This window comes from Danio aesculapii, chromosome 2 (genome assembly GCF_903798145.1).
Source record: "Danio aesculapii chromosome 2, fDanAes4.1, whole genome shotgun sequence".
NCBI classification, from domain to species: domain Eukaryota; kingdom Metazoa; phylum Chordata; class Actinopteri; order Cypriniformes; family Danionidae; genus Danio; species Danio aesculapii.
Genome location: NC_079436.1, coordinates 44,026,314 through 44,049,931, shown reverse-complemented (window position 1 = coordinate 44,049,931; position 23,618 = coordinate 44,026,314). Strand labels below are relative to the sequence as shown.

The 23,618-nt window shown below is 34.3% G+C and overlaps 1 protein-coding gene across 4 annotated transcripts in view; it reads left to right on the top strand.

Moving 5' to 3' along the window:
* Positions 1 to 23,618, top strand: part of kirrel1b (kirre like nephrin family adhesion molecule 1b) — a 74,415-nt gene that overhangs the window by 43,256 nt on the left and 7,541 nt on the right. For 2 of the 4 annotated variants that reach the window (XM_056480367.1, XM_056480350.1), the window contains exons 5-13: positions 197 to 347; positions 2,473 to 2,578; positions 3,059 to 3,207; positions 3,673 to 3,800; positions 4,336 to 4,462; positions 5,662 to 5,762; positions 14,639 to 14,855; positions 20,840 to 20,947; positions 22,214 to 22,320. In XM_056480367.1, the coding sequence (XP_056336342.1) occupies positions 197 to 347; positions 2,473 to 2,578; positions 3,059 to 3,207; positions 3,673 to 3,800; positions 4,336 to 4,462; positions 5,662 to 5,762; positions 14,639 to 14,855; positions 20,840 to 20,947; positions 22,214 to 22,320 (1,194 nt within the window). Of the gene's footprint in view, positions 1 to 196; positions 348 to 2,472; positions 2,579 to 3,058; positions 3,208 to 3,672; positions 3,801 to 4,335; positions 4,463 to 5,661; positions 5,763 to 14,638; positions 14,856 to 20,839; positions 20,948 to 22,213; positions 22,339 to 23,618 lie in introns of all 4 variants that reach the window. The other 2 variants (XM_056480360.1, XM_056480343.1) reach the window with 1 other exon arrangement.

Here is a 23,618-nt window from a genome sequence, read left to right as displayed (position 1 = left end):
CATGAAAACACACGGCCATTATTAATGTCCACTATTAATCTATCTATCTATCTATCTATCTATCTATCTATCTATCTATCTATCTATCTATCTATCTATCTATCTATCTATCTATCTATCTATCTATCTATCTGTCTGTCTATCTGTCTGTCTGTCTGTCTGTCTGTCATCTGTCATCTATTTATCCATCCACCAGGAGGTGTTATCGGACAGGAAAAGGGTGACCACAAAAAGTTTTCTAGAGATCCAGCCAATGGACACAGACACTGGACGTAATTTCACTTGTGTGGCCTCAAACCTGGCTGCTCCACTGGGGAAGAGATCTACTGTCACCCTCAACATCCACCGTAAGTGTTTGAGCTGTTTAATGGTCCAATTTAAACATTATTCTTATTGTAATACAATGTCAGGTTGAAGTTAGATTAAGGTTAGTAGATTAAATCAAAATATATTTGTAAAGTAACCTACAGTCAGTTATTATGTCTGTTGGTGGAGCATCAAAATAAAATTTAACCAGATATTAGGCACATCGTTTACTAATCAGGGTTCCCACAGGTCATGGAATTTTTGCAATGTCATGGACTTTTAAAAGTTCTATTCCAGACATTCAAAGCCATCAGAGTTTATTTACAGTTTTTCTCATTTGGTTTGGCTCATTTCTTGAAACAGGAATTACATTCTCAACACTATAAGGTTGTTTTGTAAAACAGTCTTACAGTTCAGCACAACACTATAGCTCACTTGCAAAAGCTCATTTATTTCCCAAAACTGTTCACTCATGTGTCAAAACTAAATTTCCTTCTCATTTAAACAGTCAGTGCCCCTAAAATCTGTTGTCCCTTCGGCACTGCAAGTCAAAATGTTTAGTTGTTTTGACACTATCGCAGAGGAACCATTGAAATATCTCTCATGTCCACCTTTCAGTCTTAGCCCAGTTTTTGAAAATAGTTACTCTACTGCTTTTTTGTCTTTTGACAGAATGCAATTGTGTATAAAACTAAATAAAATAAATGTATAAAATGTATAAAAAGGATTTTGGTTTAAGAGTAGCCTCCAAGGTTTGACATCACACCTTGCACTCATACTGCCAAGGAAATTGTAACCATTGTCAATCACACACATAAAGTAATTTCCATACATCAGAATAAAACAAAATATACTGTTATATAAACACACAAACAAAACACATTGAAAATCATATGCAGCCCACAGTGCTTGATTGGTCACCTGAGATGTGTGAAATTCCTCCTTTGTTAGTCGAGTTCTAGTTTCACCTGACTGTCAATTGCTGTAATAAATGTATCAAATGTTCCACGGATTCATATATGGTCTTCATGGTATTATGTTCTTGACTAATTTTGACAATTTAACTGACTATTGTGTATGTGATGACTTACAATTTTTGGACATATTTTGGAGCGAACAACCATTGAACTGAGAATCAACAATCAGTTTAGATCAGCTAGATCTATTCACTTGGAAATTGTGCTAAATGTCGGCTACCTGTACTTAATCATTTGCAAAGATGTACTTAGACATTTGCAATTTGATGAAATGAATGAGAAAATCAAGTCTGTTGTGAACAATTGCCAAGTAGTTTAGAGGTTTGTCCATGTTGTTTTGAGAATGTAATTCCTGTTTCAAGAAATGAGCCAAACCAATAGAGAAAAACTGTAATAAGTCATGTATGGTCATTGTTTTATTTGTCATTTAAAATGTTAATTCCCATTTATCAAAATGTATGTTGTAAAATGTGTGTACTTTTCATTTATCAAAATGTATCATATTTTTAATCACGTTGTTTCAAGTGTTTTGCCTATTGTTATAGTTAGGATAATAATTCACAGTTTCACTTTCATTTTATTTCTTTCCTACATGCGAACCAGCATTCAAATGCAGTCACCAGACTGTTAAAATACTGTCTGTGGCTGTTTTTTGTTTTGTTTGGTTTTTGCTCATCCAGTCTCTCTTGGATTTTGTAGGAAAATGTTCAGGTTATTGCAGCCTAAAAGCGTTGCCTTTTCTCCAAATTTGCTGCAATTACTTTTGAGAAATTTCTCATGTCACTTTGTTCTGGCTGAATGTGCATTGCGATGATATCATGATGCATCTAAAACATACCTGAGGAAAAGCACAGTGCCGGGCTGTGTCTATGTGATTATACTGCTCAACTCTACAGCTGCCTGTTTTTTGTGTTCATTGTAGGTTATGGAAATCCAGCTTTTTAGTCAGTGAAAGTAATGGAGAAGTCAGAAAATTTGACATTTGGCTTAGAGTGGGAACCCTGACTAATACTCCAGAGACCACTAGTTGTCATTGAGATGTAGTTGCAAAGTTACTTACAGCTACTTGAATGCCTATATAAAAATATAGTATTATCATTTGTACTGTTTTGTACATGTATACTTTGCTGTGCTAGAATACTGTGTTTCCACAAAAAAGGACCCTGTTGACACGTCGCTTTCTTTCCAGATCCTCCTACAGTGATTTTGTCCATAGAGCCTCGCTCAGTTCTTGAAGGAGAGCGAGTTAAGTTCACCTGCCAGGCCACTGCCAACCCTCCTATAATGGGCTACAGGTTAGTGTTTACCGAAGGTAGTGGCTGGAAGTGATGCAATATAATCATGAATATAACTATAGTGAATATATAAGAAAAATGCTATATTAGAACATGGTTAAGGTACTTATAGTATCTGCCTGAATGTTTTGGGCAAAAAATGCAGAGAAAAACAAACTCTAAGCATGTTTCTTTGGTTCTACACACTTTAAGCACAACTACACTTATACAGCATATGCTTAGAAAATCTACATCAATACATTTAAATTAGTAGGCCACCACTGTTCATACTGTGCATGTCTTCTGGTAGTTTTATGCATATATGTGTATACTACTGTGTTATTCGTATTAGATTTTTATTATTTTAAATTTATTTACTTCTGTTTTTGCTTTGTTTGTTTTTAACATATTTTTTATTTCAGTTTAAAAGTATTTTGTTTCAGTAACGTTTTTTTAATTTTTTTTATTGTATTTAACTGTAATGACCCTGGTGTGTTGTAGGTGGGCTAAAGGTGGCGTGATTCTGGATGGAGCAAGAGAAAGTGTGTTTGAGACGACAGCAGATCACTCGTTCTTCACTGAGCCGGTGTCCTGCCTGGTGTTTAATGCAGTGGGCAGCACTAACGTCAGTATATTAGTGGACGTTCACTGTGAGTATCTCTGTCCATCCATCTGATGATCTACCACACTTGACTGGTGATGGTTTTATGTTATAATGGTGCTTGCCAATGCTAAGTAGTGCAACTATTGTGCATTATGTTTTCATTTTGGTCCCACATTTAAGCAAAATGTAAAAGTTAAAGATTTTTTTATGTGCCTTGGTTTGATTCATATTTAGAAAACATCAAATCCACAGCTACAAATTGGGAGATTTATTCTGCCAATATGCATCATTTCTAGGGTTATTATAATTATCTTTATTTTTTATATATATATATATATATATATATATATATATATATATATATATATATATATATATATATATATATATTGTTTTAAGTTTTGTAGACAACCTAGAAAATCTGGGAAGTTCTTTTTGTTCATACATACTTTCATACACACATTTACAAAAAAGTGATGCTAGTGTACTTCTGTGTCTCCATCTCTCATAGTTGGCCCAATTTTGGTGGTGGAGCCGAGGCCTGTAACAGTGGACGTTGACTCTGATGTCACACTCAACTGTAAATGGTCAGGAAATCCTCCACTTACCCTCACTTGGACCAAAAAAGGCTCCAGTATGGTTAGTGAACCCTAGACAGTGCATTGTACTGTACACCCTACTGGACTGTCTACTATCTGTATCCTAAACTCACTCACTATTCTTCGGCTTAGTCCCTAATTTATCAGTCCCTAATTTATCACAGCATTAACCGCTAACTATTCCGGCATATGTTTTACGCTGTGGATGCCCTACCAGCCGCAACCCAGCACTTTGAAACATCCATACACTCTCAATTCACACACACACTCATACACTACAGCCAATTTAGTTCATCCAATTCATCTATTGTGCATGTCTTTGGACTGTGGGGGAAACCGGAGCACCCGGAGGAAACCCACACAAACACGGGGAGAACATCCAAACTCCACAAATAAATGCCAACTGGCTCAGCTGGGTCTTGAACCAGCTACCTTCTTGCTGTGAGACAACAGTGCTAACCACTGAGCCACCCATACCCTAAACTATCAACAACAAAAAAAGTAATGTGCTTATATACACACAAAACTAAACACATTGTTGACTGTTTTTAATGCTGTCTGTTGTTTGTTTTCAGGTCCTCAGTAATAGTAATCAGCTGTTTCTCAAGTCTGTGAGTCAAGCAGATGCAGGACAGTATGTGTGTAAAGCCATCGTCCCCAGAATCGGTGTTGGGGAGACTGAGGTCACTCTTACTGTCAATGGTCAGTAACACACACACAGACAAAAAAACTATTTCAAATATACTGTTGAAGACAAAATTATTAGCCCTCCTGTGAAATGTTTATTCTTTCTCAAATATTTCACGTGTCACGATCACAGACGATCTAACCACCATAGGTCGCTGGAAAACATTCACACGAATTACAATCCTGCCTCATAATGAACTACAAATTCAGTCATGCAACACACACACACACACCTGCTCCAAGTCTTCACAAATTAGACACTCACAGAAGCTGCTCACGAACTGATTCATGGACTATATATACAGCACACTAACACACTTGTTGCAGAGTCTTGTATCCTGTAAGTGAACATAATGATGCGGTTTCCCTTGCCTTGCTTTCCGTGTTAGACCTTGCTTTGTTTTGTTTGTTTATTCATGTATGCTGCCTGCCTTCTGACCATCTGCCTGTTATTTTGACTACAACACTGGATTGTCCATACACATCTGTTTGTTCCTGTATTGACCACTGCTTGCCTGACCTTCCTGTTTAATAAAGACCTGCATAAGGATCCTCACTCCATTGTCAAGCGTCACTGTCACATTACACCAAGTGCTGTTTAGAGATTTGTTCAACACATTTCTAAACATAATAGTTTCAATAACTAATTTCTAATAACTCAATTTGTCTTTGCTATGATGACAGTAATTAATAATTTATTAGTTATTTTTGCAAGATACTAGTATTCCGCTTTAAGTGGAATTGAAATACTTAAATAGTTAGTTTAGTTAATAGTTAAAATGGTAAATTAGTTTAACTAGGCAATTTAGGTTAATTAGGCAAGTCATTGGATAACAGATCACGTTAATAATGAGGGGATAATAATATTGACCTAAATATATTTAAATATATAGTTTTTTATATATATATTAAATTTCAACCAAACTAAAATAATTGTATATATATTAGAAAGTAATTTAAAAAAAATTATTTTGCTCTGTTAAACATCACTTATTTAGATAATAATAAAAAATTCACATGTGGAATAATAATTTTGTCTTCAAATATATGTGTATGATCATCTACTGACAGTCTGATGGTCTTTTGTGACGGTCTAGATTTACTACAACAGTTTTTTTTTTTCAAGAACATGTTATGTCTTTGAAAGCTCACACCAGTCTACTAAAACATGAAAAGCATAATATGACTCTTCTGTGATGTGATTGGCTGTCCAGGTCCTCCAATCATCTCGAGTGAGCCGATCCAGTATGCCGTGAGAGGGGAAAAAGGGGAAATCAAGTGCTACATAGCCAGCACTCCACCACCAGACAAAATCGTGAGTTCAGATCCCACTCAGTTCTGCACAGAAACAATCATGTTTTTGTTTTTATTATTACAAGATACCCATGACCAGGGCGTAACATTATCTAACGTTGTCTATTTCTCAAAGATTACAATACATGATGGTCACTGACTTTAATCCAGCTATAAATATTTCTTCCCAGCCATGGAACTGCATGTTCATTAATTCCTTAAAAAAAAAGTTAGGCAATTTTATGATTATTATTGTGGCATTTACTATCATTTATTCAAAATTAAACATCAGTAAAGAAATATTTATTTGAACTGTAAAGTAAATATTATCAATAAAAAGAAGATGCATTTAAATATACAGTGCTCAGCATATATAAGTACACCCCTCAAAAATCTATTTTTTTAATTCATATTTTTAATAGGAAGCTATACAATATTATAATTGTGTATATACATTAGATTAATCAGTACTGAAGCCAAATCTGGAGCTTATCTAACAAAAACTAGCACACCCAAATTTATATGTTATAGAAAAATTTTAAATACAAATTTAAAAAGAGGAAAAATCAAGAGAAGCAAAAAAATTGAAACATTTTGTTGAAATTTTGTAGGTTGTAATTTTTTTGTTCATGTTATTTAGGTAAGTGAGTAGGCCTTTAAAAATTCATATTTCTGAACATCGATGCGCTATTCGATATCATGATCCTAGAAGTCCTGTTGCACAACATTTCTCAGTTATGAGACATTCATATAGGGATTGAAGTTGTGTAGTGTCCACGTCGGGGGGTGATCTTAACAAATTGCTGTTACAATGTGAAGCCTTTAGTTTTTCACTTTAGATACAGTGTCTCCAAAAGGTTTAAACAAGGAGTTTGACATTTGTCCTTTTCTTTAATAATTCTTTAATGTTTAATTAGGTTGGGTAAAGGTTTTTGGCTGTATTTTGGTATATATTTTGCCGTATCCTGGTATATTATGTTTTTCATAAGTTGTATGATTTATTAATATGTGTATGTATTGGTGTATGTATGTATGTATGTATGTATGTATGTATGTATGTATGTATGTATGTATGTATGTGTGTGTGTGTGTGTGTGTGTGTGTGTGTGTGTGTGTGCGTGCGTGTGTGTGCGTGCGTGCGTGTGTGTGTGTATTCGTTTTTCTTGTTATGCTTATCATGTGAGTGCACCTGATTGTGATGAACACTGTCTGATGAAGAGCCGTGTGGCTCGAAACGTTACACGCTTTAGATCGGCCTTTTTAATTCAATAAATTTAGCATTTTTGGAGCTTTGGTGTTCCTGCCTTAGTTAAATATATAATTTGCACCTTTTGCGTTTTTTGGCTGAGCACCCAGGATGTGCGTGCTTTTGTACAGTTTTTTGTAATTTATGTATTATCTTTCTATTTCTAAATATGTTTGGTGACTAAAACATTATTTTAATAAATATATCTGTTTAATAAATCTGTTTTATTAAATGCACCAAAATACATTGCCTATATTCAATTCAATTTTCAATTCAATTCACCTTTATTTGTATAGCGCTTATACAATGTAGATTGTGTCAAAGCAGCTTCACATAAAAGGTAACAATAAATAGGAACAGTGTAGTTCAGTTTGTAGTGTTTAAGTTCAGTTCAGTTTAGCTCAGTTCAGTGTGGTTTAATAATCACTACTGAGAGTCCAAATACTGAAGAGCAAATCCAACGATGCGCAGCTCTACAGATCCCGAACCATGCAAGCCAGTGGCGACAGCGGAGAGGGAAAAAAAACTGAAGTATATTCACTAAGAAATGGATAAAAATATTCATTTTCAAAATGGGGTGTACTCAATTATGTTGAGCACTGTATGTATACTTTATATAATAATAATAATAACATATTATTATTATTTTTATTCCATATAACAACACTCAATTACAAAAACTAACATTTGTGTTTGATTTTGTCTTTGTCTTCAAATGTTAAACCACATTTCTTTATTTATTTGTAAACCAAACAGAAACCTCTCTAATGCTTCTCTTGAAAACACATTTATAAAGCATTACAAACTTATTACAAACTTTTAAAGATGTTTGATGCAAGTTCTATTTTTAAATGCACATTTTATGCTTGCAGAGTATGTTTGCAGAAAATATTATGTACACAAACTAAGTATAAAGATCACAGTGCTTAGAGAAGGGCACCTATGAAAATCAACTTTTGTAAGCTGTTTGGACAGAATTGTGTGCAGGTATAGTGTGTCCACTGTCATATTGGAGTGATATAAAGACCATAAGTCTTTTTTTATATTTCCTGACCCAAATATTATATACCCAAATATTAAATGTTTCATATTATAGGACCCAATCTCCCTGATTTTGAGGCCCACCGCAACGTGACGTAGGAGTGCGGTATCCCTGCCCTCTGAATTGATTAACAGGGGCCATCTTTCTATAATAACATGAATACACATGTCCACAGAACATTTTTTGGCAAATAAACGGGGATTAAAATATTTGTTAGAACTCTCTGTGATTTCGATCAGTTTTATAAGTTTAAAACTTTTTTAAAACAGAGCATGTTTATAATAAAAAGAGTAAAATCGCTATCTAATTCTTAACAGCTATAATCACCACAGCCGCATGGTGTCAGTAAACGTTAATAGGTGTGTGTACTGCAAACGGAATTTGAGTGGGCCTCGTCATTTCAGAATGACTTGAATAAACTCAACCACAAATACATCAAATGAACTTACTTGGTATCATTGACTAATGAGTTGTATTTCAGCTTCATCCGAGTCTGTCACTGTGCAGTTTATCTGAGGTAATGCATGATGAGAAGCAGACAAGCCCATGGGAATGATGTGTGGGGGGAAGCAGCTCATTTGGATTTAAAGCCACAGGCTACAAAGACAGCTACAATGTATTCAGACACTAAAATGGGCTATAATAAATTATCTGATGGGTATTTTGAGCTGAAACTTTACAGACACATTCTGGAGACACCAAAGCCTAGTCTTACATCTTGTAAAAGGGGTAAAATAGGTGCCATTTAAATTCTATTGCATATTTCTAAATTACATCCTAATCTTTGTGATATTATAATTGTGTTAAACCAAATCATTCTCAGCCACTGTAACAATTAATGAGCAACATTATAAACCACAATTAACAGCAGACTCAAAATGTTATACATCCCCCAGATAATGTCTAAATGTGTGTGAAATTAGTTATTAAATAATTTATTAGTAAATAATTTACTGTTTTTGAAACTTTAAACATTCTTTTTTTGAGATAAAACTAATTCTTTCTTTTTCATTTGTTAGAGATTCTGTTTATGCATTACTTTGATTATTTCTCTGGATTTCCAGTGCTTTTTTCATGGCACTAATCCCACAGATAAGACTCAAAGGTATATACAGTCTGGGGAATGTGTTCTCTTAATGCGTCACTTATTGTACTTGTTTTATTCGTCCTTCTTTTATCTTCTTTACACTACACTTGATTGAATACTGAGAGAGTGAGAGAGAGCAATGGCAAAGGAAGCGTGAAAAAATAGAGGTCAAGAAGATATGAAATGAGACATGAAAGATGAGGTGGGCTGACAGGGAGGGGGAGAGAAAGAGTGACGGCGTAGAACAAACTCCTGTACCTTTCAGTGTCGATTATCAGCAGCAGACGACGCGACATGACAGACAAATGAGTGAGCTTTTAACAATCTCAGCACTTTACTCAATGCTCTGCCTCTTTTCCTCTCTCTCTTTCTGTCTCTCGTTCTTTCTTTCCACCTGTCCTCTAGTCACCCTCCTCCTCCTTTCATTCTCTTTCATCCACTTTTATAGTCACTCTTTTCTTTCCGTTTCAGCATGCTTCACTGGCTGAATACAAACTGCTTTCCTATAAATGAGTAAAATATAAGTTATTGAAAAGCATATGCAAGGCGGAAGTGATATTAAACAATACTGTAAAAAGTATGGGGGTTTAATATGTAAAACATTTTAAATATTTAAAGTAAAATGGAGTATTCAAAGAGTATAGTATTTGTGTGTTAAATATAAATGAAATATATAAAAATAAATTGTGTTAAAATGTAGTTGATTTAAAAAAAAATTAAATGAAAGGTGGTGCGCATAACAAATTACCATCCATCAAATAAGAAAAAATCAATCAATAACATAACTGTAGAAAAGCAAAAATAGTATTACAGATAAAATGAATATATACTGTAGATGTATTTAGGGTTGTCGCATTACCATTAATTAATCTTACGATACAATACCAGCTGAAGTATCAGCTCAAATTATGAAAAAAATGCTCAGAAAACTATATTTTATGTTATAAAAGGCCTACTTGAATGTAATTCATAATTCCCTTAAGGGTTATTTGCACCCCAATTCACCTAAAATGTATTATTCTTTTTGGTTATTTTGTAGATAACTGGCCAACAAAAATACATTAAAATAAATTTTACAAATTATACCAGATGAAATTTGTTACAAAAGAGCATTTTCCAACAAAATTAGGCTATATGAAGTGGTCAAAAGTGGTTGTTTCAATGTTTTCTGTTGCTATTTTGGGTTTTTCATCTTTTTTTTTTAGTCTTCTCAGGTAACAATCCACAGTAATTCAAAATTTGACTTTGTGAGTCGTTTTTGTAAAGAGATTGTCACGGAAACTAATAAATCATATTGACAGGAGCAGAAATGAACCGATTCAGATGTGTGTTTGAACGGAAGCGTGCAATAGGCTACCATAAAAGGCACGAATTCTACACAGTTTTGCAATCTTAAAGGGCTCCACGGACTATTCAAATAAAATGGTCTATTGTTGAACAAACGTGTGAGTATTTTAGTGACTTTTCCACATGCGACATTATCTATAGATAAACCATTAATGACGATAATGTTTACAAACTACAGTGGCACTGCAAGTATCGCATCATAGTATCGCGATACTACTATAGTACCGGTAATCCGTGCAACCCTAGAAGTATTTATGAATTAAATAAACTATTTAAAATAAATATATAAATAAATAATAAATTAAAATAAACTACTGTAAAATAAAATCATTGCAACGGCATGTAAGAATAGTGAAAATAGAGGAAACATAAAATAAAAAAGGCATATAAATAGTAAGTTTTAAAAAAGTTAATTTTAAAAATATTTATCAAATAGTATGAACAAATAATATGATCATTTTTACCTTATAAAATATTACAAAAAGTTATGTAAGGATACTGAAAATAGAGGGAACAAATAGTAGAATTTGAAAAATAAATTTATACAAGTATGGTATACAAAATAACGTACAATTTAATTAAAAGAATAGTACTCCAAATTTGTTTTATTAATTCAGTTCAGAAAAATAAGTAATAATTATTACACTATCTGACAAAACTCGTTTTCGGAACAACAAATAATAACTTATTTACAACTAGTTGATCATTTGGCATCAGAGGTGGCTGATATGAAAGGCAAAGGCCTCTAGATTATGATTATTTTACCAAAATAAAAATTGATCATACCTTGATTTTTAATTATTTGATTAGGACAGTAAGCTCTGATTTTTTCAACAGAAATAATGAACAGGATATTAAGTCACAGTGCAGTGGAAAAAGAATTAATATTGTGTATGACTCCCATGAGCTTGGACGACTGCATACATTCATCTCTGTATAATTTATTAATAAAATCATCTGGAATGGCAAAGAAAGTGTTCTTGCAGGACTCCCAGAGTTCATCAAGATTCTTTGGATTCATCTTCGATGCCTCCTCCTTTATCTTACCCCAGACATGCTCAATAATGTTCATAGCTGTTAACTGGGCTGGCCAATCCTTGAGCACATTGACCTTTGCTTTCGGGAACTTTGATGTGGAGGCTGAAGTATGAGGATCCTGCTGAAGAGTTTGCTCTCTCCTGTGGTTTGTAATGTCATGGGCAGCACAAAAGTCTTGATACCTCAGGCTGTCGATGTTGCCATCCACTCTGCAGATCTCTCGCACGGCCCCATACTGAATCTAACTCCAAACCATGATTTTTCCTTCACCAAACTTGACTGTTTTCTATGAGAATCTTGGGTCCATGCAGGTTCCAATAGGTCTTCTGCAGCATTTGTGATGATTGGGATGCAGTTCAACAGATGATTCATCTGAAAAACCAACCTTCTGACACTTTTCCAAATGATCAATTAGAAGTCAAGTTATTATTTGTAAAATGGAATCAATTACTAGGATAATATTTAAGCAAGTTATTAAAGAGAATATAGATTCAACGAAAGCTTCATGAACAGAGGCTCCTCCTGAAGACCTCTACTCTATGTCTGTCTGGCATGTCTGTCTCTCTCGGGATAATGAGACATGGCACAACAGCACTGGCCTTAATGTGAAGACGCTGCTTATAAGAGAATGAATAATGGAATGAATGAGCAAAGAAGGTGGAGGAGAGGAAAGGAGAGGCGGCCGAAAGCTTTTGTTCCTCATCCTCTCTGTGTTCAGCTGGAGAGGGACATTAGCGCTGTGAATATTTGATGAAACGCTGTTCATTTTGTATGAACTATCTGCTCTCCCACAGTTCACGGCAAATCCATGTACCGCCAGTAAACCACTGCCTGTTTGTGTGTGGGTTTTTATGTATTCTTCAAAAATGTATGACGTGTTTACTAATGTGAATATTAGGGATGTAAAAGATTAATCGACGATGGCATTTTCAGCTGTGCAGAGCGCTGTGGTGGACAGGTTGACCTTTTCACATTCTCCAGGCTTCTCTTTCTGTGCACGGTTTGGGAAGAACATAACACAATTACAGTAGCAATGGATGCTCACATACTGTACTCCAGTAGACCAGTGTGTACATCTGAGGTGGAGCAATTTACATGTATTAGACGTCATATTTAATCCTCATTAAATGCTACAATCCTACAAGTCATTTATTAAAGTAAAAACATTATGCTTAAAGTGAAGATGCTTATTTTTTAAGTGTTGTTTTGCAAATCCTGTGGTGTAGGGGGGTTGTTGCTAGATCGGATATGATTGCGGCTGGAAGTTAACGAGAATTATTTATATTATTTATTAAATTTCCCATTTATTGTATTTAATTAACGCCTACCCCCACCCGAACTCTAAACCCAACCGTCACAGTAACGTCAAAATATAAATTATTGTTATACAGTGTCATGAAAAATGTTACTATAATTGATGTACAAATCGCACTTCCGGTCGGCTGCGTATCCGATCTAGACTTTACCGTGTAGGGGTGCATCAAAATATCGACATGTCGATTTAAGGCAATATAACAAGTGTCCTGACAATTTATCCTACCCATCAGCTACCAACTGATGCTACCAACATTGTATTCGAATGGTTCCGAGGTTGGTATTAGGGATTAGGTAGGTTAGGGTGATATTACAGCTTGATATCACTCTACTCCACGTTAAAATTTACACTGGTAGCAAAATCTGATGGGTAGCATAAATGTGTAGCATAAATCTGCTACCTACTAGATTTCTGACAAGGTACAAAAAAGTGACAGAACACCGGCTGTGATACATTATTGTCATTATCGTACACTAGCATCAAGTATCGATATTTATTTGATTAGATTTTTTTTGGGCATTTTGCCTTTATTTGATAGGACAATAGAATGACAGGAAGTGAAGTAGGAGAGAGAGGGGAATAAGATGGTCCATGAGCCAGGATTCGAATTCAGGACGCCCGGAGTGCTGTTGACACATTAACCACTGGGCTATCGCACCGACTAAGTATTGAAATTTATTTAAATGTACAAAATATCTAAAATATCGCTTTGGCTGCAGTACACACAAGGCTAAATATGTGTTTACAGAAGGCGACACGGTGGCTCAGTGATTTGACATGTCGCCTTATAGCAAGAAGGTTGCTGGTTCAAGTCCTGGTGGGCTAGTTGACATTTCGGTGTGGAGTTTGCATGTTCTCCCCGTGTTTGCATGGGTTTCCTTCGGGTGCTCCAGTTTCCCCCACAGTCCAAAGACATGCGCTATAGATGAATTGAATTAACTAAATTGCCTGTAGTTATGAGTGTGAATGAGTCTGCATGTGTAACGGAGGCCAGCTAGTTAAATGCTATTTAGGTAAGCCTCACTCCTCTGAACCCAAAAAGGGGTTCTAGCGACTGTAGCTAGAGGCCATGGTTTTTAGCCTCATTGTTAGAGCAACCGACTCCCATGCGGAGTCACTGGTTCGATCACAGCTCCAAGTGGGTTGGGTGGTGTAGGACCGGCTGGGGTTACACATGGATGTTTCTCAGTACTGGGTTGCAGCTGGAAGGGCATCCGCTGTGTAAAACATATGCTGGATAAGTTGGCGCTTAATTCCGCTAAGGGACGAAGCCGAAGGAAAAATGATGTTTAAAGAAAACTAGAAAGAAAGAAATTGGTTCATTATAGCAACATTCTTGAAGACTTACATACAGATAAGTTCTAAAAAACATTAATTTAATTTTTACTGGACCTTTAAAGGGATAAAAAAAATTTATTCTGAATTCTGAAAAATTATGAAAATTCTGCCAACATTTACTCATCCTCAGTTATTTCAAAAGAAGTTTTTTATGCAGTTGTAAGTTTCAAATAAAACAGAAAAGGGAATGTTTTGATTCCTTTTCTGAACTTTGAATGTCCTGAAACCATTGCTGTCTATGAGAGAGCTCTTAGATTTTGTCTAAAATATCTTAATTCATAAAATTAACAAAAGTCTCGGGATTGGGACACCTTAAGGCAGAAATTGACAGCAGAATATTAATTTTTGGGCGAACTATCCCTTTAAGGGTGAGTAAATGGTTAGTACATTTTTATTTTTTAGTGAACTATCCCTTTAATTCATGTCAATTTATGTAAATTGACATCCTTTGTGAATATATGTGTGTGCTTGTGAATACAAAACAGGTTTGGGCCTGGAAGGAGAACGTGTGGGAGAAGGAGCGAGGGACACTGTTGGAGAGATACACGGTGGAGCAGAGCAGACCTGCAACACAAGGGGGCGCCGTTCTGTCCACACTCACCATCAACAACGTGATGGAGGCTGACTTCCAGTCCACGTACAACTGCACTGCGTGGAATGCTTTTGGACCAGGAACCATGATCATCACACTGGAGGAGACAGGTCAGAAAAACACCCTGCTGTAGCTCTGGATCTGTCTCTCTGTCAGATGAAGTGTCTGTGGGTATAATACTCTCTCTTTCTCTCTCTCTCTCTCTATTTCTCTCTCAGATATAGCATTCGAAGGTATAATATCTGTTTGTCTCTCTATCTCACAGATGTAATGTCCGTAGGTGTCTTTCTCTCAGATATATAACACCTGTAGATATAGTAATGCTACTGTCTGTCTCTGAGTGTCTGTCTCAGAAATAATATCTGCAGGCCTAAAATGAACATTTAGCTCCAGCCTCAGTGGCCACCCATTGAGAATCAGACATTAATATTTTAGTAAAGTATACAACATTATTTCATTTTTTAAAAAGCTGAACAAATTTGGCATACACAAGTATTTGCATTTTATTATTGTTATTATTATCATCATGATTTTAAGTAAAAGTTAATATCACTATGCTACTATTGATTAGTAAAGCTTGCAATCTTATTCATGTTAAATTCAATAATACTAATGATAATAATAAAAGTGAGAGCATCATAGCAACAGGGGCCTGTTCCATAAACCAAGCTTACAGAAAAAGCCAGGCTTATTTTGGTAAGTCAGGTTTATTAATGGCGGGTTCGGTTTCATAAATCAAATTAACGGTAGTTCAAACATAGTTACTCTGGCAACTTATGCTGAGAAACTAGCCTGGTCCGGGGCAGGTTAACTCTTAGGCTAAGGGCCCTATCATACACCCGGTGCTATAAGGCGCAAGACGTATTTCCACAACTTATTGCTATTTTCAGACCAACGCAACCATAATATTTTTGTCTTCCGCCATGTTTTTTAAATAGCAAATCCATTTGCGCCACTTTGTGGACTCATGGGTGTTCTGGTCTAGAAAAGAGGTGTGTTAAGCCGCATTGTTAGTGCATTGCTATTTTGAGGAACTAAAATAGACTGCTCGATAGACCAGCTGAAAGCAGGTCTAAAATCCAGCGCAGAGCACGGCAGTAAATATAAAAAACACTGCCTCCATGCCTTCTTCACCTCGGGAGCTTTTTCAGTTTATTCACGAAAATTTGCTTTTTTATAATGTTATTATTAGTAGTAGTAGTATTTATTATATGCATATTTATATTTGTTTTATTAAAAACAAGCTTAGATTTGTCCACCTGTCAAGTTTTGGACCATAAGGGGCACAGAACGTGTCTTTGGATATAACTTATATATAAGTATATATTAGTATATATAAGTTTTTTGACCACACTTCGTTATTATTGTTCATTTATTTGTTTGGTGGAAATTAGAACTGGATTTAGAAATAGTTTTGGAACAAATCTTCGCGCTTAGCCAACAAAATTAATTATGTAAGCTAATGGATGTCTTTAGTGGTGAGCGTACAACAGTTTATTTATCTACGAAAGAGAGAAAGCGAAAGTAAAGGCAGAGTGGAGGAGGCTCATCCTTTATCCTCGCTGCAGATGCTCTGTTTAACTGTTTTCTCACTAGTGAAGCGTTCGGTTTTTACACCTACAAAGTCCACCATGTAAATAGCAAATGCGCCATAGCGCGACGCAACTGGCTCTTAAAGGGAATGGGAGATGAGACTCTGATTGGTTTATGCTCAAAACACACGCATAACTCATTAAGAGAATAAGCACAACTCTGTTAGAACATGCAGGCCTATTTTTTTCATCCTTAAAATAGCAAAATTGGATGCGGACATGCCCTTTTGCTTTTTCGCCCTGCACTTTACACTTTGCTCCTAGACCTTTAAAATAGAGCCTTAAGTCTTGAGTTCATGCTTAATCAAAGTAAAGTATTTAAAATAAACATTCACCTGCCATAATTTGATGCCATTTCAATTCACTTAACCTCTTAATAATGATTAAAACTTTATATTTACTTAATAGTATATATATATATATATATATATATATATATATATATATATATATATATATATATATATATATATACACACACACACACCAAACATCTTTAAGAATAGACTATAATACATTAAAATTTAAATAAGCTATTGCAAATGAAACAAATACAAACATTTCAACTTAATTTTTTAATATTTGTTATGTTTCTTTTTTTTCTATATATTAAAATTGTATTTAATATTTTCCACCAATATATTAATTTGTGTGTACTAATATTTGGACTGTGATCTTTAGTTTATTTTTTGTTATTCTTTGCTACTGATTAATCTAATGTATATGCACAAATATATTAATTGTAAAGCTTCCTGTAGAAAGTATTAATTTAAAAGAGAGATCTGTGAGGGCTGTCCTTAGCTATATAAATGAATTACAAAAATGTAATAAAGACAATAATATTAAGAAAGCACTGACTGATATAAAGAAGTAGGCTACATTTCTTACAGAATGACTTTAAAGCATCAAATCCTGAGTGGAATAATCGGGAGATGGATCCGGGCCTGAGCAGTAGCCTCACTTAATATAAAGATATTTTCCCCCGGGCCGTGGGAAACACAAGTGTCAAAAGGGAAGCAGCAATTTGCAGCAGTTTTGGGAGCAAATTAAACATCCCGCTGCTTGTGAGGCGCACGGCTCTTTGTAGCCATTATTTTAAATTTAATGTGCTGACATTAAGCACATTTTGAACATTACAGGGAGGTTGCAATGCATTAAAACTGTTTTCTTGCAAGCAACAATTGGCAGTAAGTGCGTATTCTCTCGCGCACGCACAAGCACAATTTCAGTGTATTGTGACAAATAATTAATGTAACGTTAATAGGCCTAAATAATAACCTGTATTTTAAAATCAGCAATTTTCTGTCAGCCTTCTCTCTTGCTTTGTTGCAAGCTGTACTGTAGTTTTTGATTATTATGTTTAAAATATTATATGTTTGAACTCTAAAGTCTCACTTGCTATGAACATACTGTAGCTGTGTCTCATTTCAGAGCTCTTTTCTTCATCATAGTTGCCATGGTAGCACACAACATAATCGATGCATCTGTGCTCGTCCTTTAGGGTTTCAGGACAGTAATGTGCACAAGCAGTTATCTAGATTATTTAAACTGAACTCAGAATAGTTAGATCAAATGATCTTCAACTTGCTGTTATGGAACCAATTTAAGGTTTTAAATGTCTTTAATCCCCGCTTTTCCAAACAACTTTTATGAAACAGCCCCCAGGTCAAAGACAGCTTATATTTTCTCTGGTTCTGTTGATTTATTTATTTAGAACAATAATAAACATTATGCTATTATTAATAAACAGTAATTTTGTGTGCTTTCCAACATTAAACTATTTAACTTTTATTTTGGTGGAAACCAGCTGTCACACAGACATTCGAGACTCAGAGGTTATCAAAACAAGGCTTATTTATGTACAAACAGGCACCTACTACAAAACTGGGAACATGGCACACAGCCATAACATAGAGGGTTGATAATTCAAAACCAGACAAAGACTTAACTGAACACAGGGGTATGTATACACAAGACATAATTGAACTAAATACGAACAGGGGGAAACACAGGTGGAAATAATGAACTGTAACAAACAGCGGGAAAATAGAACATAGGAAACACATGAAGTCAACAGAAGCACATGGAACAAACACATAGGACACCACATGACACAACACCACAGACACACCAGACATGTGACCCCAGCAGAGTAACTTTTCTTTTGAAATGCTTCTTTCTCCACAACAGGCTTTTAAACCATTCTAATTACAAATTTGCAAAAATGTTTGGCGCTAGTTTTACCTGCAAAAACTAGAAATTACATCTTAAATTCTCTGTGGCTTGATAGTCGCACATTACCATATTTCATTTCATATTTAGGCATTGACTGAATCAAATTAATACATTTAAATTTAAATAATAGCATTTCTTGTTAAAATCTGCTAAGTAATTGTGTTTTGTAATATTTGAATGTTCATTTTGGGCCCTCCATTTAGCTTTAGATGACTTTCTCCTGGATATTGTGTCTTTTGGTTTCTTTCTGTCAGGTATATAACATGTTATATACATGTGACTAATACGGTAGGCCACAGGTGTCAAACTCAGTTCCTGGAGGGCTGCAGTCTGCACAGTTTAAGCTGTGGTCACACTACAGTTTAATATTCCGAAATTCTGTTGTATGCGCTGTGAAAAGAGGCGGGATTAAACAAGATGATTAGACATTAAAAAAAGCGAGCGATTGCTCCATATTTTAAATTGCGGTTCAGACAGGTTATGTTTTAATCTTCGATTGGTCTCACCCAGTCAAGTTATGCGATTTCGCTGGTCAGTTCACCAGGCTTGAACTTTGCAATGCATTTCCGGTCAGACACATTCATGTGCATATGAATGGAAGTCTATAGGGAGAAAAGTGCAGTGTGACCGCAGCTTAAGTGTGTTGAAACTAAACTGTGCAGGGCAGCGGCCCTCCAGGAACTGAGTTTGACACCCCTGCAGTAGGCTAATACCTGTGTTCTATTTCCTTAAATATATAACACCTGTAGATATAGTACCTGTCTGTCCATAAATGTCTTTCTGTCAGACGTATAACAACTTTATATATAGTACCCATTTCCCTCAGATAGTGTCTTAAAAGCTTTCTGTCAGATATAGTGTCTTGAGGTGACTTTTTCTGGAATATACAGTTGAAGACAAAATAATCAGCCCTCCTGTGAAATTTTTATTCTTTTTCAAATATTTCCCATGTGCTGAGAGGTTTTGTTTTTCAACATAATAGTTTTAAGGAATAATTTCTTTTGTCTTTGTCATGATCGCAGTACATAATATTGCATTAGTTAAATATTATACTATTAGCTTTGCAAGATACTTTTATTGAGCTTAAAGTGCAATTTAAATGCTTAACTAGGTTAATTAAGTTAACTAGACATGTTTATTCAATTAGGCAAGTCATTGAACAAAAGTAGTCTGTTCTGTAGCTAGTCGGAAGGGAATAATACTGACCATATCCGTATTTACTTTTTAAAATTATTATTTTGTTTTTATTCCAGTCAAACAAATTTAAATAAAACCTTTGTATGAAGAAAAGTTTAATTGGAAATACAACAAAAAATTCCCTTGCTGTTAAACATCAATTAAAATATATTTGACCTTTTTCCTAATGATATTTTTAGTCTTCAGCTGCACAACAAGTAGATAGACTAGTATATTTTCTCTCAGTAAAAAAAGTATCTTTAGTTGTCTTCTCTATAATATATACTGATATATAATGAAATATATATTTTATCCATTTGTCAGTGAATGTAGGTAATACATTTTGGTGCATTAAAAAATGATTTATTAAACAGATATATTTGTTAAAATAATATTTTAGTATTATTTAGAAATAGAAGGATAATACATTTATATTTCTTTTTAATGTAATTAAAAAATTACAGACTACAAAATTTACAATTTTTAAATGTTTATAAATTCGATATTTATAAAATACATTTATAAAATACATTTATAAATGTAAACATATAAATTCGGGTGTACTAATTTTAGACCGTTATCGTAAGTTATTTTGTTAGATAAGCGCCAGATTTGGCTTCAGTACTACTGACTAATCTAAAGTATATGCACAAATATAATATTGTATAGCTTCCTATTAAAAATATTAATCTAAATGAGAGTTTTGTGAGGGCTGTACTCATGTTGAGCACTTAGGTATATAAGGACTGTAGTTTAATACCTTGAATAAATTGTCAGTGTTCTACATCTACAGGATATATTTCAGATATACGGTAACACCTGTACATATAATACCATCTCACTCTACCAGATATATTGTCCAGAGATGTTTAACAAATCTACATTATACCTGTCTGTCTTTGCCTCGCTCTCTCCGTATCTCTCTTTTTCTGAAATAGCATTTGTATTAATACTCATCTGTTTTTATAATACTGTCTGCTACTCAGATAAACATGGTATAATACCCATCTTAGACATAACATCTGTAAGTATTCTAAGTGTTTCATACCTCTCTCTCTCTCTCTCTCTCTCTCTCTCTCTCTCTCTCTCAGATATAGTGCCTGTAGGTGTGATAGCAGGCGGATCTGTTGGATCTTCCATTTTGCTTCTGCTTCTCCTGTTTGCTCTGATTTTTTATCTGTATCGACAACGCAAAGGCAGTGAGTACACGGTTTATGTGTGTGTGTGTGTGTGTGTGTGTGTGTGTGTGTGTGTGCGTGTGTGTGTGTGTGTGTGTGTGTATCTGTTTTGTGTTTATTTGTCTGATATAAATTTTTCCAATTAATCACTGGAAAGTAGATGACAAGAAAATAAATGTACATGTGCAGTAATAGGCAATGCACTGAGAGTCAGTTGTTGAGAAAAAAGTCAAGAGAATGAGGTGTGATTGCAGTGTGGTGCCCTCGTGTGGCCATAAACAGAAAAGAAGAAAAATCTAAATGAATTTCTCATTTCACTTTAAAAAAATACTAAAATACTAAATGATAATGATGTATATATTTGATAAAAATACATGAAATGAGTTGTTTGTTAACTATATATTAAAGTCATTAATGCATGTCAGAATAAAATATTAATATATATGATATACATATATTCTGATAACAGCAAAAAGGTTGCTGGTTTGAGTCCTGGCTGAACCAGTTGGCATTTCTACCCAGATAATAATTTATTTTCTCATTTTGCTTTATTTATTTTAGTCTTATTATTATATTATTCTGTAAATAAAGGTAATAGCATTTCTTATTATTCAGATTCCTTTTTTTTTTTCAGAAAATGAGAATTTATCAAAATAACAAACGTTTTCATTTAATGTGATTGGAAATCAGGGCTATAACAACAAGCATATTCTCGAAATGAAAATATATCAGTATTTTTAGATTTAGAACAAATGTCATCAGTGTTTTTCAGAACATAACAAAAATGACATTTTACTCAAACACATCAGTGTAAACTGTAAATCTAGAGATACTGAATTTTCAAGTTGTCTCTTATTATTTTTCCATTGCTGTACATACATAAAGTTATTATTCTAAATATATATTATAAACATCCAGAATCATTTCAAAATTAACAATTTTCCACCGGATTTGAGAGACAAACCATTTTGTATTACAACATAATGTTTTATAATGTTTTAATATTGTATTAAAAAAAACATATTACACATAATTAAATTCCTTATAAAATGTGGACATCAGCCATTATAAAGTACAAAAATATCTGTTTTATCGATAAATAAGATTTCATATTGATTTATGCCTTAATTTCAAATAACTGCCTCCTAACACAAATATCAGCCTGGGGCAAAAATAAAACTACTGCAATCAAGATCCTGCTTTCAGACCAGTGTCTATTACTGTGATCTAATGGAAGTATTAAATCATTTCTCCAATGAAACTTGATGCAGTCTCTTGTGTTTGCAGGTCGTCGTGGAGTGACGCTCAAGCCAGACATTAAGGTGGAAACAGTGAACAAGGAGACCCACAATCTGGAGGAAGAGGCCGCCAGCGCTTCAACAGCCACGCGAATGGTAAAGGCTATGTATTCTGTGAGTATCTATAGTAGAAACTAGGCTGTCAGGCTGTCACTTTTAACTCCTAAAATTAAATATATTTACGGGGTGATTCACATTTGGGTGTGATTCACTTAAAAGTTTGGCTACTTCAGTTAAAAAAGTGCAAATAAGCTACGGATATATTTGGTCCTGTCAGTGACAAAATAAAAGTGTGCACATAGTTTCATGTAATTCTGTCAAACATTAATATTATAACATACTCTGCTGGAAAGCATTGACCGTGTCGCATTGATCTAAAATGCTGCCTATTTGAAAAAATGAGGGTCAGTAATATTCAGTAATGCTTTTTTATTATTAATTATCTTATGTATTTATTTGATAAGAAATTGCTGAAATAATGTGAATGTATTTTACATTTTAAAATAACTCTATTTATAATTAATTTAATAAATAATTCTATTTAAATACGTTATAAAAATGTACATTATTCCGGTGAAAGCAATGCTAAATTTCTTGCATAAATTCTCCAGATATGAGTCTCATATTTCTTTTGTGCTAGAAATATGAAAATAATGCTAACATGTTGATTTAATTCTGAAGAAAAAGAATTATTCTTACTAATAATTATTCTTGGAAATAGTGTTGCTTAATATATTTTATTGGAAACAGTGACTACAGGATTTTTTGGACAAATATTCAAAGTTCAAAAGTACAATATTAATTTGTAATAGAAATAAATATGTAGTATGACTTTCGTTAAAGAATAACCTTACTGGCTATAAACATTTAAACATTTGTGTAGCAGTTTATGACATATATTGCAGATATTCTTAATATACATCTTCATGCAACATGTTTGCTATCAGAGTGGCAGAAAACGCTTCTGTTTGCTGGAAGCTTCCAGTGTTTATTAGAATATATTTAAACACATTTTCTCATCCAGCCTTGGCCAAAATGAATCTGGCTTGCCAGTTGTTGAATTTGCAGTCTGAAATGATTGAAATGCGTGTAAAAGAACTTCATTTAGGAGGTGCTATAAGAAATCCCAATAGAGCATTGACAGCCACTTTTATAGGTTTATAAAGTGTCCGGTTTACAGAGCAATTTCTGCTGTTTTATTCACTACTGTGAAGGATTTAAAGAGACAGTTCACCTAAAAATGACAATTCTGTCATCATTTACTCGCTCTCAGAAGTTTATTTCTTTTGCTGAACACGTATTTTAAAGAACGTTGTTAAAAAGAGAGTTTGATGCTAAACATTGACCTCCGTAGCATTACTGAACCATATTGTGGAAGCCAACCAACCACTGTT